This window comes from Sceloporus occidentalis, unplaced genomic scaffold, assembly GCF_023333645.1.
Source record: "Sceloporus occidentalis isolate IW3139 unplaced genomic scaffold, rSceOcc1.0.p SCAF_8, whole genome shotgun sequence".
Classification (NCBI taxonomy): Eukaryota; Metazoa; Chordata; class Lepidosauria; order Squamata; family Phrynosomatidae; genus Sceloporus; species Sceloporus occidentalis.
This window is the reverse complement of record NW_028316988.1, coordinates 22,566,124-22,584,056: the sequence shown is the minus strand read 5'-3', so window position 1 is coordinate 22,584,056 and position 17,933 is coordinate 22,566,124. Positions and strand designations below refer to the sequence as shown.

Here is a 17,933-nt window from a genome sequence, read left to right as displayed (position 1 = left end):
CACCAAATCTAGAATCCCTGGGGGCACAGTGAAAGCTCCTGCCCCTCTTTTTGCCTAGTTAAGATGTACTCTGACCAGTAAACCCTTTCCCCCAGTCCCAGTTATGGGGCTACTGTGTGCTTAACCAGTGGACATTTCTAAGTCTGGGCAAAATAGTGGGGTAGCCACTATCCCTGCCTCTGGTCTTTGACTGTTTTGGTTTCCCTCTTCTCAGTACTCCGGAGTGTTGCTGATCCCAATAGAGCTCTGGAAGGGGGGGAAGAGGACTGATGACCTTCCTCCTTCTCATGGTTCCAAGTGTGTCTGCCCCCATGGAGTGTCCATCACCACACTGTGCCTTGCATACTGTGCCGCATGTGCTTTGGCCAGGAGGCAAGTTTTCTTCCTGGCAGGTTGCATGCTGTTTAGCTGGGCGCACATGCTTCCCATCTGTTTAGCCAGGGCCAGCCCCACTGTCAGGCTGAATGAGGTGGTTACCTCAGCTGATGGATACTGGAAGGCGGCAGTAAGGCACTGAGGGAGATCCACCTCCAGAGGAGGCGCAGGATGGTGTCCTGCTACTGGGGCTGGATTTGGAAGCTTGTCCTGTTGCTTTTCTTATGGGGAAATCGGTGGGCCATCTGCTCTTTGCTCCAGACAACAGAAAGTCTTGGGCCCACCTTGTGTCTGTGTCTAAAGAAAAGTGTTTCTCTAGAAGAGACACTGTAAGACCCCAAAGCTCAGAAAAAGGCTAGCCCTTTTCAGGTGGCCCTCTAGCCTTCCTACATGGGTGGGGAGCACCTAGAAAGGGAGGCAGAGCATTCGCCTGTTTGAAAAATGTGACTTGGATCTTGATGTGCAAAAGGCAGACAGCCACTTCCCTTTGCCCCCCTGTTGTCCTCTTGTCACTAGTCCAAACTGGAAGCCTTTACAGTGATGCACATAGGATGCAGTGTTTAAAAATGCTCCTAGAAGGATGTAGGATGGAAAGGAGATGGAGGCAGTGAGATGGAAAGGAAGTGGCTGGCTGCAGACTGTGTTGTATATGTTTGGAAATGACAAGGATCTGTTCTAAAGTTATTAATCTGTATTTCAAATGAAGAAGGGTTTATATCTAGAAAAGCTCATGCTAAAGTAAACACCATTTAGCTGTTCCTCCCCCTCCATTTTATGCTGCAAGAGACTAACAGGGCTGCTTCTTTGAAAACTTATCTTGGGGAAGCTGTGTTGGCCATATACCAAAATCCAATAATATAAAAAACCCATCAAACATTGATACCTTTATTAGGCCAACCAAAATGCATAAAAGATATGTTGCATGCTTTCGAAGCTCCACTGGTTTCTTCATCTTTGAAAAATGACATTCATGCCTTTTTCTTTACTCTCCAGCTCCAAGGATCTTAATACTTGGCCCTCCTGCCTCTGGAAAAACTACTATTGTAAGTCTCTTTCTCTCCCTCTCTTTGTATCATATTTTGGAGATACAACTCTTCCCACTGAACTCCTAATGCCACATTGCTTTGGCAAGAAGCAATTTTAATCTCAGTATATGGGGACTTGGTTGGGCCTAGAGAGAAAAGCCAAGTGCTCCAGCCCCTGACATCTCCTTCCTGCCCCCATATTTTTGGGTTCCATCAATGAGAGAAGAAAGGCAATGTGGCATGTTACCAACCCTCTGCCCAGTGACCAGCATTCCCTTGTGAGAAGGGTCTTTGTGGATGAACTGCCTTCCCAAGAGAAGGAGATTTCTCTCAGTCCAGCTCCCCCTATACTAAGAGTTGTGGGATGGATGAGGTAAGAACATGGCACCCCTTCTCCCACAGATCCTATTGACTTGTGGCTTAGGAGGTGCACAAATGAGAACCCTAGCCTGCTGTGTGAAGCAGATGGGGCCAACCTGGCCTCTCCTGATGGACCTCCACCCGCCTTGCAGGAGGAAGATGCAGGTCTGGTTAGAAGTGTAACTTGGCCAAGAGGGCTGATCTGTCTGGCTTTGATTTCACCCTGTGGGGGTTCCTAAAGACAGAGCAGGGTACTGCAACAATAAACCTGCCATAAACAGAGACTATGTGTGCTCCCTTTTGTGCCTCAGAAGCATCTTGGTGACAGCCAATCTCTCTATCAACAGGCAGTGACCCAGTGGGGGTATTGAGCTCTTCTATACAGGACTAGGCAGAAGCAGCTGGCACCACTGCCCATGTGAAGTACTGCACTGCTTTCTCCCCACTTCCATGACCCATGGAGCCTCTACACTGTAAACTCTAAAACTAATGAAATATTTCTAGGGGCTCTTTCCCACTTATATTTAAACTAGTGTGTGATTCACCTTCGTTCCGTGTTGGTAAATCGATTTCAAAAGGTCCATCGTTCCCACTATGAAAGTGGATCCTTTCATTATCCCCTTGTAATTGTTTCTTTTTTAGCACAATTGTCATCCCCACTAGTTTATTCTGCTTCAAAATGCATGTCAATCATCTGTGTGTCATCAGTGACATAAGTGGCAGCCTGGGCAGCTCGGCTGGGGAACTATATATTTTTAAAATAAATTGATAGAAGAGTCAATTGATTGATTTTGGGAACAATGGTCATATAACCAGATCAGCTATTCACTTTAAATCATAGTGGGAACATGTCTTTGGTGTAGTGTTTGGCTTCAGATGTGCTTTATTTCTTTTGAAAAAGATGCAGCCCTATCTTATTCCTCTTCTCTCTCTCCTTCCTTGCAGGCGATGTGGCTGAGTAAACAGTTGGCAGCCCCACGACTCTCGCAGGACACTTTGCTAGCTAGTGATTGGTCCTCCCTGGCAGCCAGTGCGCAGGAGTACCAAGACAGAAAAGAGGTAACAATGCCTTCTCAGGGTGGAAGGGAAGGATAAAAGCGATGGTGCTGCAGGCTCACCACTTGTTTGCATCCAGGACACTTCCAGCACAGGCCTATGACTCTGCAGCCTGGGGGGGATGGTGCTTTCTAACTAAGGATGAAGCGTGGAAAGCCCACCTTGTAAGACCCCCAGAAATGACTAAATGCAAGGTGTCCAGGGCACTTCCAGCACAGGCCTATGACTCTGCAGCCTGGGGGGGATGGTGCTTTCTAACTAAGGATGAAGCGTGGAAAGCCCACCTTGTAAGACCCCCAGAAATGACTAAATGCAAGGTGTCCTTGTTCCTTGTTGGGCAGAAGGCGGGAACTGCACAAGTCAGTCATGTTTGGCCTGTGTAGAAGGGGAGCGAGAGTATGTGCAGGTTTGGGCTCATTTGGTTCTCAGGGAAGGTGATGCCATCTCCCCCTGACCCCGTCCACTCCCAGGTTGAGCAGCAGTCCTCACACAGCCTGAAGTGTGTGTATATGAGCAATATATTTCTCCAGTTGTGAACAGTGGCAACCATCACTATTTTGGCTTAGTGGCGTGGTCTTGTTTTAATCCCTAATGCCAGGAAAAGCAGCTGTGTTTCAAATGCTCTCTGAGGCTGTAACTATAAGGACTCATGCACCAATACTTCCTACCAAATCAGTTATAGCAGCAGATTTTTTTTAAAGAGCAGAGGATAGAACATTTCCAGACTGTCCCCAGACTAGCTTGATCTTCTTCTCTGGGAAGATTTGGAGGTGAAGTACAGGTGGTGGGTCTTTAGACTGTCACCCTGGAGCACCCTTATGGTGGCTCCATTCAGGAGAAAGAGTGGACAGAGAAGGGGTGGGGGGCTTTGTCCCAGGCAAGCCATGCTGAAGGGGACCCTTCCTTGCCCCTGACCAGCATGGAAGCAGAGGGCAGAGGGACCCACCTGTCCCTCCTTGACAGTCCTGTCTGGACAGAAGCCATTAAAACAAAACCAGGCTGTTCTTCTACTCTGTCCACAAAGGAGTGAGCAGCTTCACCTCTTCTTCAGCTAACATGGAAGTGCAGGCAACTAGTTTTTCAGCATGTTATCAAATGATGATGAGTTTTGTGGTGAACTTATTCCCAAGGGCTGCACTAGAAGTTGTTGCATGATGTTAGCAGGGTCAGAGGACATGATGTACCCCACTCTTCAGTCTGGTGATCAGTCACCCTTTGAACTACAACAGAATGAAGGCCACAGAATACAACTAACAACTTTAAGCCCTACTCTTGCATTTCTCTGCCTGCCTTTCTTGGATGCTACAGTAATGATTGAGGCAAGACTGGATATAGATCAAGACTGGATATAGATACTCTCACACAGTGCCTGTCTGTTGCTAATACAAGTCTTCCTTCCTGGCAGATATCTGGAAGAAGCTGGTACTGACAAAAATCAATGTTAACATACAATTAAACTATTAACAATATTACAACAGAATACACTGTTAAAAGAAAAAAAATCAGTTAAAATAGTACAGTTTTACAAGCCCTTTCCTCAAAAAGCTTCAGTTCTAAAAGTCTGTTCGAAACACTTTTTAAAAAGTGTTTGCCTACTGATGGAATTTAAAGAAGAAGAAAAAATAAGAACAGCAGCCCTTTTTTCCTGCTGAGCTTCTGCTCTGACTCCCCATTTCCGCCTCCTTGACAGGACAGTTCCCTTTGAACAAGAGAAATGATCCCAAACTCTGTTCTTGTCAAAAGTGATCTTTAAGTCTGTTGTATGGGAAAACTACAATTAATTTGGAAGGCGAAAATATAAAGCAATGCACACACACACACACAAATCCCCTTTGGTTTAATTACTCTCATTATTAGCATATTTCAGGCTAATCAGCAGCACTTTCAAGGGTGCCCTGTAGGGTTTCCTTGAGTATTATGGGATGGGACATGAAAGTCAAAGAGATCTGGAAAAAGTGAGGCAGGGGAGGAAGGGAGGGAGAGCAGTGGAGGGATCGGCCCAGTGCTTGCCCTCCCCCCCTTTGGCCTGGCAGCTGCCTGCATAGCAAGATGCTTTGGGTAAAAGGAAGAAGCAATATGAGTTTTTCAGATGTTCAAAGCCCAAGGCTGGCCTGCTTCAGGAATCGGAAAGCAGCTGCTGGAAAGGTCTGAGTCTGACTGCTCTCGTCGCTCTGCTAGCTCCCTTTCTGGTCCAGCTGAATGTTGCAGAGGAGCCCTGATGTGTAAAGCCTTGGTGGCACAGAGTGATGAGTGTCTGGTGCCAAATGAAAGCCAGCCGGCCTGAGAGTAGCTTTCCTGGTTCAAGCCTGTCTTGCCACAGCCACCTTGGGGCCCTTTCTCTTCTTAGTTTATCACAGGCCTCTATGCCAGTGAGTGGCTGAACCCACTGATTTGATTTTAGGCTGAGCTTGCAAGGAGCCAGATCCAATGTGCCAAGCCTTATCTTCCAAATAAAATGCCACAACAGCTTCGCCATCCTGCTGTTGCAGGAGCCACCAGTGGGCTGCCTCTGGGCCTGCCGCAGGAGACCATGGACAGAGCAAAGAGTAGACAAAGCAGGGCAGCTGAGAGAGCTCTGCTCGGCCCAGGCCCAAGACACCACAAGGCACTTATGCACCCTTCCTGAATCTTCTACTCATATAATCATTGAACCATAGGCTGATAGAGTTGAAAGGGTCCCCCAGAGATCATAGTGTCCAACCCTGTAGGATCTCCAGCTAAAGCATCCCCAGCAGGTAGGTGTCTAGCTTCTTCTTGAAGACATTCAGACAAGGCAACCCACCACCTCTGTAGATAATTGGTTCCACTGCCAAATCATCCTCATTGTCAAGAAGTTCCTTGTAAGGTTCAATTGAAATCTTCCCTCCTCTAACTTCAGTCCATTAGACCTAGTTCTCCCCTCTGGGGCAGCAGAGAACAAGCCTGCCCCTTTCTCTCTGGGACAGCCCTTGAGGTATTTTAAGAATGTGATCATACCCCCCCCCCCCCAACTTCTCTTCACCAAACTTAATAACCCAGCTCCTTCAAGCTCTCCAAGGTGGCTCACAGACAAAACATTTAAAACCTCAATAAAATTCAAAACAATTAAAAAATATCTACACTCAATATAAAATCACATAAAAATATACAAAAGTTAAAAACAAACTAAAAACTTTCTCTTGTTTTCCACTTCTCTTATCATCCTGGTTGCCCTTCTCTGAACTTACTCCAACTATGTCCTTCTTAAAATGAAACACCCAGAACTGAATGCAGGACTCCAGATGAGACCTGAACAGTGACAAATATCTTGGGACTATTACTTCCTTCTGTTTGGAAACTATGTTCCTATTAATGTAGGCTAAAATAGCATTTGCCTTCTTTGCTGCAAATTCACATTGCTGGCTCATACTCAGTTCATGATCAACAATAACCCCAGAGTCCTTTAACATGTAGTCCTGCTGAGTCAAGTATGCCCCATTCTATACATGTGCCTTTGTTTTTTTATGGCCCACATGTATAATTTTGCATTTGTCACTATTGAACTTCATTTTATTATTTCTGCCTGCTGGCTTTTACTGAAGGGAGCACTGCATAGGGAGCTGTCCAAAGGGCTGAGATGGTAGCTGCCACTGTTCTCCTGGTCTCTCCCCCTGGTCAAACCGGCTGGCTTCTGTCCTGGGATCATTTTCAGGATGCCTTCAGCCTATCCCCTCTGCCATCTTAGCCCTTGACAAATGGTGCCTCATAAGGCATGATTGGTGGGCACAGGTGGGCATCGGAGACAGGTATGTTGGTTGGGTACTTTTCTCTTGGTGCCATTTGAAAGCAGAGCAGCCACTCTGTGTGTATGTGTGTGACTGTGTCCATTCAGAAAACGTACTTTGCTGGCACTTATCATCCTCCTTCAGGAAGAGGAAGTGTTGGCAGCAGCATCCAACCTGGGGGGCCTGGAAGCTGAAGCTGAAGAGAAGGAAGCCAACTGTGGAGGGTGTGGAGTAAGCCATTCATTGTGGGGATGGAGGTGGGGTGAAAATGCTGTGGTAACCACCCCATAGTCAGGAAAGTGGGTTTCAGAGGACTCTTCCTGCACCCAACTCAGCCATGGTGTGAGGACCAAGCTGGCTGGCCTGTCTTGGAAGGGCAGCCCTGCCCAGTGGTCCCCTGCAGGGTCTTGGGAAGCCCCCTCACCTCTGCAGAAGGAGCTTGGGGGGCTCTGATTCAAAGGGGATGGGCAAGTCTTGGCAGGGTGGCCCCGCCTCACCTTTCTTGAGATGACACTTCAAAGCGGGGAGCAGAAGGCTGGCGGTGCCAGAGAGCAGCAGGAGGCACCTTTGGAAGATGACAGCCTCAAAGGCTCTGGTGCAGGCTCCAGCCGGGAGAGGCTGCAGCAGGAGGCTTTGACGCGCTGCCCGCCTAGCAGGACTCCAGACTTCCAAGGAAGGGGACAGCTTCTTCCCCTTCTCTCTCTCATTCTTTCTCTCTGTGTGTGATTTGTGTGAATGGGCTGCCTCCTGAATGGCTGCTTTCCAGAGGATTGAGACTCAGCTCCTTTAGGTACCATGAGAGAAGCCCCAGTGGGTCATTTTGCTTGCTCCTTGCCTGCTGTGGAAAGGGTGCCCTTGGTTGCTTGGTGTCAGTGTTTTTTGCCCAGTGCCCTGTGCAGATGAACCCTTGCCATAAGAGCCTGGCCTTTGACTCTTGACCCCCCTTGGGTCTGGAGAGCCTCTTGCAGAAGGAAGAGGCCGTGAGTCCTTCTTAACCTCTGGAGTTCCCCTCAGTCTGTCCAACCAGCTCTTTGTCAGACCAGAAGCTGAGAGACATTACAGACATTGCTTAGTTGCCAAAGCCTTATTTAACAGATCAGACCAGAAGAAAGCCATTCCTACTTTGATATGGGTCATATTTGCAAAGGATTGGATTTTGGCATTTTATTCAGGGTCTCATTCCCAATTACAGATAAAACAGTGTGCAATCCGAATCAATGGATCAGAGTGTGGTTCCCACTACATTTGCCTCAATCACATTTTTTCCTTCCAAAATAATCCACGTCGTTTCCATTCACAAATGAATCAATTCAAGATGATTCGGTTCCAGTCGACCGAAGGGGAAATTTGAATTGATTCCGATCCACATGTGGTTCACATTTGTACAGATTCGATTTATCGAAAAAGAAGTGGAAAAAATCAGTGTCAAAAAGAGGTGGGTTAAATGGGCCTAGCGCATGCCCCCCCCGTCTCGGAATCGCTTCAGTGATTTGGATTAAGTGGGAACCAGGGTTGTTTGAACTGGTTCAAATCAATTCACGATCTGGTTTAAAAGGTAGTGGGAATGAGGTCCAGGTAACAGTTGCTTTTAATGTATTATGAGCTGACTTTTGAGTAGTGAACTAACACACACACACTGTCTCTCTCTTTTAAAATAACCATTGTTTAGAAAGTTCCTGATGACCTCTGGGTCCAATTGATCGAAGAGCGTATGCAGCTTCAAGACTGTCTTCAGAATGTAAGTATAGCTTTTTGGAGGGCCACTGGGGAGGAAGGAACAGAAGACTGGCTCTTGCGGGGGGGGGGGGCACTTAAGGCAAAGTGAAAAAGTGGGACTCCCACTCTTATCTCTTCTTAAGTGATTGAAAATAACAGGGTTTTAAGCAGACATTTACATGTGCTCTTTGAACACTGCTTACATTTTAAACACATTTTAAAAAGAAGATATTTAAACTGACCCTGAGAAGAGAAGAGGGGGAAATGGGGTGTCTCATTTTTTAAAAAGTTAATTTTTTGAAACCATCATCTGTTTTCATTTTTTGTGACTTATTCCTGAGTAGACACACACAGAATTGAGCTGTGCTTCCCCCCGGGGGGGGGGGAGGGGGGATGTTGTTAGGCTTACATTTGGCCTTGTCTACTTCCTTCTCCTTAACAGGTTTCTTACTCCAGTGTATGGCAGAGGTGGGAATTAGGTTCCACTCCAGATGTTGCTCTGCCGCACCCAGCATTTCTCAGCATTGGGATGTATGCTAGTGTGGGGCTGAAGGGAATTGCGGTGCAATAACATCTGGAAGGCTGCATGATTATTCCCAGTTCTGGTGTATGGGTTGGCTGTGTTGGACTGAGGCTGGGCAACCTTGCGCTAGGGAGACTCAGAGACCAACCCTCTGAGTTGGTCTCCAGCATATCCTTGCTACCAAAGGCCTTCCTCTTGGCCATTTCCTCCTGTGTAAGCCAATGTGCAGGCATAGGGCTCTGAACATCTCCCCCAGTGGTGTGCCTCCCTGGCTTGCCCCAAGACATGGTCCTTTTAGCACGGAGGTAGACAGGGACTTTTGGAACCAAGTCCATTTCCCTGGGCAGTGGTTCACAGATAGCCACTCGCCCTTCTCCACAGATGCCATCTTTAGTTTGGCAGCCCCTCTCCCACTTCCCTCAAAGGCTGCAGTACAGTAAGAGCTCAAACAGTTAAAACAGCCAGGTTACCGGGGGTTCCCCTCCTTGCCTTTGACCCGCTGCCCATCATTGGAATGGCCCCATGTGGAGCTTCTCTGCAATGAACTGAGGTCCCCCCATGCACACTTTGACTCTTGCCCTCAAAGGTGTGAACTGGAGGGAGACCTGCCCCTGCCCTTCCTGGCCCTTTCATTGCCCTGATGCCTGCGGCTGCCTCCTCTCCTTCCTCTAGTAGTCCTATTTAAATCAGTGTCAGTGCCTTTGAAGGTATGTTTATGTAACATGGTATGAATTAATAAAGATGTTTAAAAATACCTTAATGCATATTTAACGAAAGGTATGTTAATCAAGGAGGTGGGCTTTGCACCCCTTCCCATGAGCGGTAAATAAAAAAGAGGAAGAAAGACCCATTCCGAATGTTTGTTATTAGCTGCTCCGAGGATTCTGCAAAGATTGCTGTGGTTAGAAAGTGAATCCCAAATGAAAGGAAATTGCCTGGCAAAGGGAAGGGCCTAAAAAACCAGCACCGCTGCCAGTCTTTCCACTCTGAGAGTAGGGGCTCTGTCCCACCTTCCCTCAACCTGGCAAGCTCTAAATGTTTTGGACTATAACTCCCATAGCCAGGGGTTGTGCTGGCTGAGGATGAGAGTTGTTGTCGTAACACATCTGAAGGGAGCTAGGGCAAGGTGAAGCTATACTTTTACTTATTTGTTTTGCCAGATATGCTCCGCCAGGTAGTGAAAGATGTCTGTTTGTCACAGATCATTATTCTGTCCTCTCTCCCTCTATCATATCTTGCATTTCGGGGGGGGGGGAGGGGGGATTGACCTCGATACGTTAAACATGGACTTGATTTGCAAGTCTGATAGATGAGGCAGGTATCCATAAGGACATCCCATTCTGGGAGAGGGAAATGGCTTTATCATCATAGGGACTATGTGTGGTCTTCCACTCTTTCTGCTACCTTCTACCTTTCCTAACCTTATTGTCTTTTCTAATGAGTCATGATTTCTCATGATGTGTTCAAAATACGATAGCCTCAGCTTTATCACCTTGGCCTCCAGGGAAAGTTCAAAGTTTGGTCTGTTGGGCAATTCTAACTTTAGCACTCAGTTGTATAGCTTTACATTTTGGGATCTTGTCTGGTGTTTTTATGGCTGCTCTTCCCATTCCTAATCTTCTTATTTCTTGACTGCGGTATCCATTCTGATCAATGCTTGATCCAAGGCCCAGGAAATCTTTTAATTATTTCAATTTTCTCATTATCTAGGTTGCATTTACGTAGATCCTCCATGGTCATTATTTTTGTTTTCCTTATGTTCAGCAGTAAGCCTGCCTTTGCACTTTCTTCTTTGACCTTTCTTAATAATTGTTCCAAGTCTATGATGTTTTCTGCTAATAGTATGGTGCCATCTGCGTATCTTAGACTGTTGATGTTCCTTCCTCCTATCTTCACTCCTACTTTTTGAGTCTAAACCTGCCCTTCTTATGATATTTTCTGCTTACAAGTTGAACAGGTTGGGTGAAAAGGTGCAGCCTTGCCAAACCCTTTTGCCAATTGGGAACCATTTTGTTTCTCCATATTCTGTTCTCACTGTAGTCTCTTGTCCTAAGTACAGATTTCTCATCAAAGCTATCAAATTAGTGGCATTCTCATATCTTTAAGAGTGTTCCATAGCTTTTCATTATCTAACATTCTAGTTGCCTATGATTATCTTCAGATTCCATCATAGAATCTCTCAGTTTCTTCTTCCTCTGCCTCTCTGGTTGGTGTGGGTTATGGTAGTATTTATAGGTTTTCCCTGAAGCCTTATTGATTTGGCCTGACTTTGCATTTTAACTTTTGACTGCTTTCACTACATACCTCCTTAGTATGAAAGCCACCGCATTTCTTCATATCTTTTCATTTTCTGAGTAGAACACTGTGTAGTTGTCTGAGTCAAAATGACCCATTCCTTTCCATTTTAGCTTGCTCACCTCTAGTATTGATATGTTTATATGTTCAATTTTCTCTTTTACTATGTCTAGCTTCTTCTTGCTCACATTTGCCACCTTTGTGCTGAGCCAGGGAATCCTGGTGTCAGCTAGGAATGGACAGAGCTAAGTGGCCAGGCTTTACATAAGTCCAGTGTGCATGCAAGAATCAATCCCCAATGGGGGTTGGACTGGATGGTCCTTGCGGTCTCTTCCAATTCTATGATTCTAAGCCCCCTGCCCTTCTTCCTCCAGTGCTGCTTTCTGGTGAGGAGAGCCAGTCCCTGCGATTTTGGCTGATGCCCTGAGATCTGACAACCTATTTGTGAAAGTCAGCCACTGAGCTTTGTGGCTGGGTGGGAATTTGAACCTGAGTGTTATTAGTATTAGTTGAGCACTTTATAACCACTGCCTCACACCGGCTCTTAATTATTTCTCAATTCCTTTACAAACTCCTCTTTCGTAACAGTTTGCATCAAAGATCTGGAGTTTTTTTTTTAATTCATTAACAATTAAAAAGGCTCTTTTCGTTCTCTTTCTGTTTTAAAGGACCAATCATTCCATTTTTAGGCTGTCTTGATGCCACCTCTCTCCCTATCATCCTTCCCCTCAACCAGAAGAAAATTGCTAGAGTCCTTTTGAATTGTTTGAGGAAAAGGAAAGCGAGAGATTTGAAGGGAAATCTTAATGACTGGAAAGTGGTTGTCAGTTTGCCTGTACAAAATACTGTGTGCCTTAATCCATAATTTATCCACTCATTTTGAATTTGCAAAGTAGAATTAAACTTTTGCATTGCAAATCACTTGCACTTGAATTATTTGGGTCTGCCTCATTTCTCACAGAGCTCTTTAAAGCTGAGCTGCTTCAGTAATTTATCTGTTTATTTATATCACACCCCCCCCCCCCGAATTGGTCCAAATATCTGGTGCAATTTTCCTGTATTTGCATAAATATATATAAACGTGTGTAGGAATTAGACATTTCAGACATTGTGCCCAATCCCTTCGTTCAAGAGAGCTTAACCAAGGGCTTGGCACAATGGTCAAGACCAATAAAGGAATTTGATTGTCTCACAAAGCCAAATTGGAAAAAATAGTTTTGGCACATGATGTCTGAAAAGACTCATGATGGTTGTGGCCTTTGCTCTGTCTCCCCTCTCGAGAGGAGCAGAATCTGAAGAAGCATCTCTAGTGGGGTGAGGGAATGTGTTTCCCAGGGTGGCTTCTTTCCAGAGCTGGTGGCAGACGTGCGGAGAAGATGGATGTACCACTCTAAACCTGAGACAGTCAAATGATAGTTTGTGCTCCAAACCATGGACAGTTTTAATCATGGTCACTTCCTAAATGAGAATTTATGTCCTTCGAATTTTGGAGCGGACTCTGTTTGAGGATTTGCAGCTGTTAGGTGTTAGCTGCAGCCAGAAGCTTGTATATCCCACTCATCCTCCACTGTGGGCCCTTTTCAGATTTCCATCTTAAGGGAAATGCTCTACTTCTGGACTTCTAATTTAGAAAAGGGGAAAAAATTCCTGAAAACTATTTATTTATTTATTTATTTATTTATTTGCTTGCTTGCTTGCTTGCAGAGGCCATAGGTTTTGCTTTTTGAACCAGATTTATGGTCATGGTTTGTTGTTACAGAGTCAGTATTTTATGCTGAGGGGAATGTGAATAAATTGCAAGAAGAGGTCTTCCTGGCTGCTCTACCACCAGCTGTTGGTTTTATTTCTCCTGGTGGTCTCATTCAGCTGGCATTAATTGCCTGGCTTTTCTCCCACTAACGGTAGGCATGCCGGATTTTTTGCGTGTTTGTTTTGACACTCGTAGGTTTATGGATGTCGCTGGTATCCTTGGAGGGGTATGGTTTTATTGATTGACAGCTATGCTGGGATCCTGTGAGACCTGTTTTCCTAATACAGATGCCGTTAAAAGGAGGGTGGAAGCATGCTGGTGAGGGTCTTATGACACACTGAGAAAACGTATGGCAGCCATTATGTTCTGGAGCTGGTGGTGTGTGGGAATGGGCACTAGATCTGTGGCGTCTTCTGGGGTTCACATAAAGACCAGGCGGTTCCTCCAGCTCTTGCTCAATGCGCTGGTGGTGAAAATTGAAGGGGGGAGGCAAGTGGATTTATGCCCCCTGCAGAAGCCTCTCTTACCTACTCCCTGCCCCCAGCCACATGCCCACTTTCTATCCTATATATCTAATTGATTGTATGTACAGCGCTGTGTAAATTTACAGCGCTTTATAAATAAAGCATAATAATAATAATAATAATAATAATAATAATATCCAGGAAGTCAGCTCAAGATTGTCTGCAGCCAAGGAGCCTCTTTTATCCCATTGCTTTGTATCTTTCAGTTGGTCTGGGAATGGCAGACAGAGAGGAATCACTCCTAAGTCTCCCCTTGGCCATTCTCAGGGTGACCCCAAGGAAAGTTGGCCAGAGCAGCACAAGCACTTGGGATGTTTGGTTGTTGGCTTGGTAATTGTGATGGCCCTTCTAATAGACATGAGTCACATTGGATGTGTCCTTTTGTGGAGCAGAACAGCAGGATAATCACTTGAATGGGCTCAAACTATACAAAAAAAGATTCCAACTCAACATTAGGAAGGACTTTCTGACAATAAGAGCTGTTCGACAGTGGAACACACTCTTTCAGAGTGTGGTGGAGCCTCCTTCTTTGGAAGTTTTTAAACAGAGGCTGGATGGCCATTTGTTGGGGGTACTTTGATTGTGTATTCCTGCATGACTGAAGATGGTTGAACTTGATGGCCCTTGAACTTTCTTCCAATTCTATGATTCTATTATTCTGTGTGTGTGTGTGTATATATATATATATATATATATAGCAAGCAAATCCCTGCCTCTGTCTACGTGTTCACCAGGGGAGATAGAAAAGACCCGGATGTGGCAAAGGTTTCCTTGCCAGGGCATCTGCCACAGTGTCTGCTCCCAGATGGCCAGGCCTGGTCTGTCATTCTGGCTGCTGAGAGTGTCATGGCTTGACACTTGCCTCTCCCCCAGCAGTACCAGTGGCGCCTAGCCTTGGGTTAGCAGTGGGGTCCTCTATCTAGATGGGCCCTAATGCAGACGTTGTTGCAACCATTGGTACAACTGCAAGGTGGTGACCCGTTTCAAAGCGTATCAAGCAGGAGAGGCATCGAAACAGGCGAGAACAAGCAGGAAGAGGCGCTTTGAATTCCATTTATGGATGGCATGCTGACCCACCTTTAAGTGCCTGGGGATGGCTTGCTTTTGATGGGAGGTCCCTCGCTTCCCCTAGCCATGGCTTCCTAAGCAGAGGTGGCTTTAGCCCACTAAGGTATTAATTAGACTTTAATGGCAATCATGGGGGGCACAGCGCAGGACTTGCTTTGCTCCGTGTTGTTTCTTCCAGCTCCCCAATCACATTCCTCCTTGCTTTTGTACTTTGTCCCTCCCTCCCCCTTCCTTTTTCTTTTTTAATCCTCTGACATCTGTTTGGAGCTTGTCCCTTCTGTGATACTCTCCTTCTTGCAGCTGTTCCAGACCTCCAGCTCAGAGCCACGCATGGGGGTGTGTGTTTGGGGCTGGGGTGTGGGAGAGTGCCCTGAGCATAAGGCCCTTTTGATGTATGATAAAACGGAACTGAGCCACTGGGGGCATGCAGGCAAGCAGCGCTGGAATATCAATAAACCCACACCGAGCCCAGCCTCAGTGCTGCACCTCTGCGGCAGCCAGCCAGCGGACGAAACATTCATGGAAGTGTCAAGCCATGGATAATGTATGCTAATTAGGAGATTGGCTGGAGCCTTGGATCTGGGAGACCTTTGCAAGGATGGGGAGGGGGGTGGTGGGGTGGAGAGTGACCCATATATCTAACAGTTTCAGAGGAGGCTCATTTATAATGCATTCGTTGCCTGGCATTTTGAAATGTGAATAACTGCAAACAACTTGTTAGCTGAGCTCCTCCTCCTCTTCTATGGCTGTTCTTGTGTTGCTTAGAACTCTCTAGCCACCAAGTCACACTTTTAAAGCAGGGCCTCGGAACCAACCTCACATGTACTGTTTGGACATGTTTTATTTCTACTTGCAGTTCCCTGGGCAACTTGCCATGCAAGCCTGCCACTTGCTGGTCTCAGGCATGGTGGCAACTTTTGTGATATCCAGTGGAAGAGCTGGTGGCACAGGGCAAGTATTCATCTAGTTAAGCACAGAATTTTTAGGGCCCACTGGCAGCCTCCTCACACTGACCACCTCCTTTTGATTTCAAATCCATGATGGTTTATGGAGTATGGGAGCTGGAGTGCAAAATGTAGGCATGTTCCTCCGGCAAGCTTGGTTTCTATATATGTATCAGGAGAAGGTGGGCTTTCCTGTTTGACCATAGGGGCCAAAGCCCTTTGCTCTGGTGCCTTCCATGGGCGGCTGGGCCTGGGGTTCTGAAGGGGGCCTGGCCAAAGAGGGACAATGAGAAATGGTGGAATCAATGCCCAGAGAGTAAGCCCCCTGCCTGCTCCACACTCCCCCCCCCCCGAGGTACTCATGGTGTTAGAGCAAGCAATAGCAGCATCATTTAGATACCGCTTCATACTGAACTAAGCAGTCTCTAAGTGTTTTACAACTGTAAGCTCATTTTAGTGACCTCGGAAAGATTCAAGCTTGAGTCGAGCTTGCGCCCTGGCTGGTATTAAACTTGCAACCTTATGGTTTTGAGTGAGTGGCTGCAGTACAGGCATTTAACCACTGCGCCACCAGGACCCTTGTTATGCCTTGCCTCTAGGACCCTGGGAGGAACTTTTGAGTCAGAGAATGAAGGCTCTAACAATTTGAGAGCCCAGATGACATGCCAGGTCTGCAGCCACAAGAGCAGAGCTCCCAGCAGCCAAAGGAACAGAGTTCCCAGCAGTCACAACCCTTAGAGGAAGTGTCAGACTTACCTGTACTTACCCCCATAGAGAGATGTCAGGATAAAGAAATGCTCACAGTGTTTTTTTTATAGGAAGCACACTACAATTAGGGAGCACCTGCGAGTTCTGGGCAGGCTATAAATAACCCCAATACCTTCTCCAGACAAGTGTGACTGACAGCCAAGCTTTCTTTGTTGAAGCTACGCTGGTGTCATGCTCTATGACTGTTTGCCTTGAACTATGCCTGGATTTGTGACTACCTTTTGGGACAACCCTTGGACTGTGTACTGAACTGTGAGCAACTTAGACCAGATTGGACTACTTCTGTTTCTCATTTGACTTTTTGGTGGACTCAGACTCTGTCCTCCTATAACTCTGTGAACACTAAGCCTTCGTGCTGGGAGTCTGGTTTGCTTCCCAAGGGCAAAATAGGACACACTGGAGGCAGAGATGGAGTCCCTCTGGAGGCAAGGAGCTGCAGTGACGCAGTTTGCTACTGGGGCAGTGCTCAGCAGTGCCTGTTAGGGTACCTGGGATTGGGATTGGGATCAGGGTCTTTTGTGTGCCTGCTGACCAACCAAGTGTGGGTCTCTGGTCCATCCGTATGTATGGCACAGGTTGCATAGGTGCCACCTTGAGATAAAGGGGCTGGGGGGGTGCATCAATCCCAGGCAGGACCCTGGAGAGCAGCAAATATATTCCCACCCCCTAAAAAGCCTCCCCTCTCTTTTTAAACATAGAATCATGGATTTGGAAGAGACCACAATGGCCCTTCAGTCCAACCCCCTGCCATGCAGGAAATCGCAATCAAATAAAATGGCTGTTAGCACTCTTCAAAACTTCCAATGCCACAACTAGTCATTTTACCCCACCTTCCACCATCCCCACCTCCGTTTCAGGCCCATTTGGGCTTTTTTTCAAGGCCCAAACAGCCAGGCAGCAACTTATCATTTCCAAAGGGGGTGCTGGAGAGGCCTAAACAGGACAAAGGGGGTGAAAATGCCGTGACACAGTTAGTTATAAACCACCTGAGCCCTGGTTTCAGAGAGTGCAGTTGCCCAGTTTTGGTGGAAATATACAGCAGGAATTTCCAATGGGAGCCTTGAGGGGGTCTGCATGCCTCGTGGGCCTTGCTTGCCCCCCCCACCTCTGTTCTCCCAAGCAAGGTCTTGGCCCCCCAATCCGGATGTCCCTGCTGTGGTTGGGAGCTGCTCTGTGTTGCCGCCTGCTCCTGGTTCCCCTCCGTGTGGGAAGTGTGTGGCCCCTGAGTCTCCCGAATTCACAGCCAGGAGCAACAGACCCCTGGACACCCCCCCCCCCCAGGCTTGCCTTTTCCAGCACCCTTCTTAGGGCACACACAGGATCTCTTTGCCTGCTACTTCCTGGGCTGGAGAATAGGAGAATGGGGAGGGGGGGCGAGGGCAAAAAATGATGCCTAGGTGTCCCTGGAGTGTCTGCCTGATTTCTTGCAGAAATTTGCGGCGTGGCGTGGCATGTTAGGAAAACTGGGCTAATTAGAGAGTTGCAAAGAGACGGTTGTGTTTTCCAGTATAATTAGAATGTCCTGGTTTCCTCCTCAGGGGGAAATGTTTCCCTCGAATTGTTCTGCCACTTTTTGGATCCCCTACCGATTACAGCTTCAAGTTGATGTAGGAGCAGGTGATTATTGCCAGCTTAATGCAATATTAAAATGTTTTGTGTGTACAGGCGCACCCACCCACAATTTCTCCATCTTCCTCTGAAAGTCCCAGGCAGGTAAGGCAACTGGCAGAGAAGAATTGCAATCAGATTAAGCAGATTAAAACACAGCTTTCACTTTCTGTACCAC

The 17,933-nt window shown here is 46.8% G+C and overlaps 1 protein-coding gene across 3 annotated transcripts in view; it reads left to right on the top strand.

The window, feature by feature from the left end:
• LOC149308188 (adenylate kinase 8-like) overlaps positions 1–17,933 on the top strand; it is an 81,047-nt gene that overhangs the window by 16,782 nt on the left and 46,332 nt on the right. For all 3 annotated transcript variants that reach the window (XM_089535278.1, XM_089535279.1, XM_089535280.1), the window contains exons 3-5: positions 1,369–1,418; positions 2,706–2,819; positions 8,229–8,297. In XM_089535278.1, the coding sequence (XP_089391404.1) occupies positions 1,369–1,418; positions 2,706–2,819; positions 8,229–8,297 (233 nt within the window). The remainder of the gene's footprint in view (positions 1–1,368; positions 1,419–2,705; positions 2,820–8,228; positions 8,298–17,933) is intronic.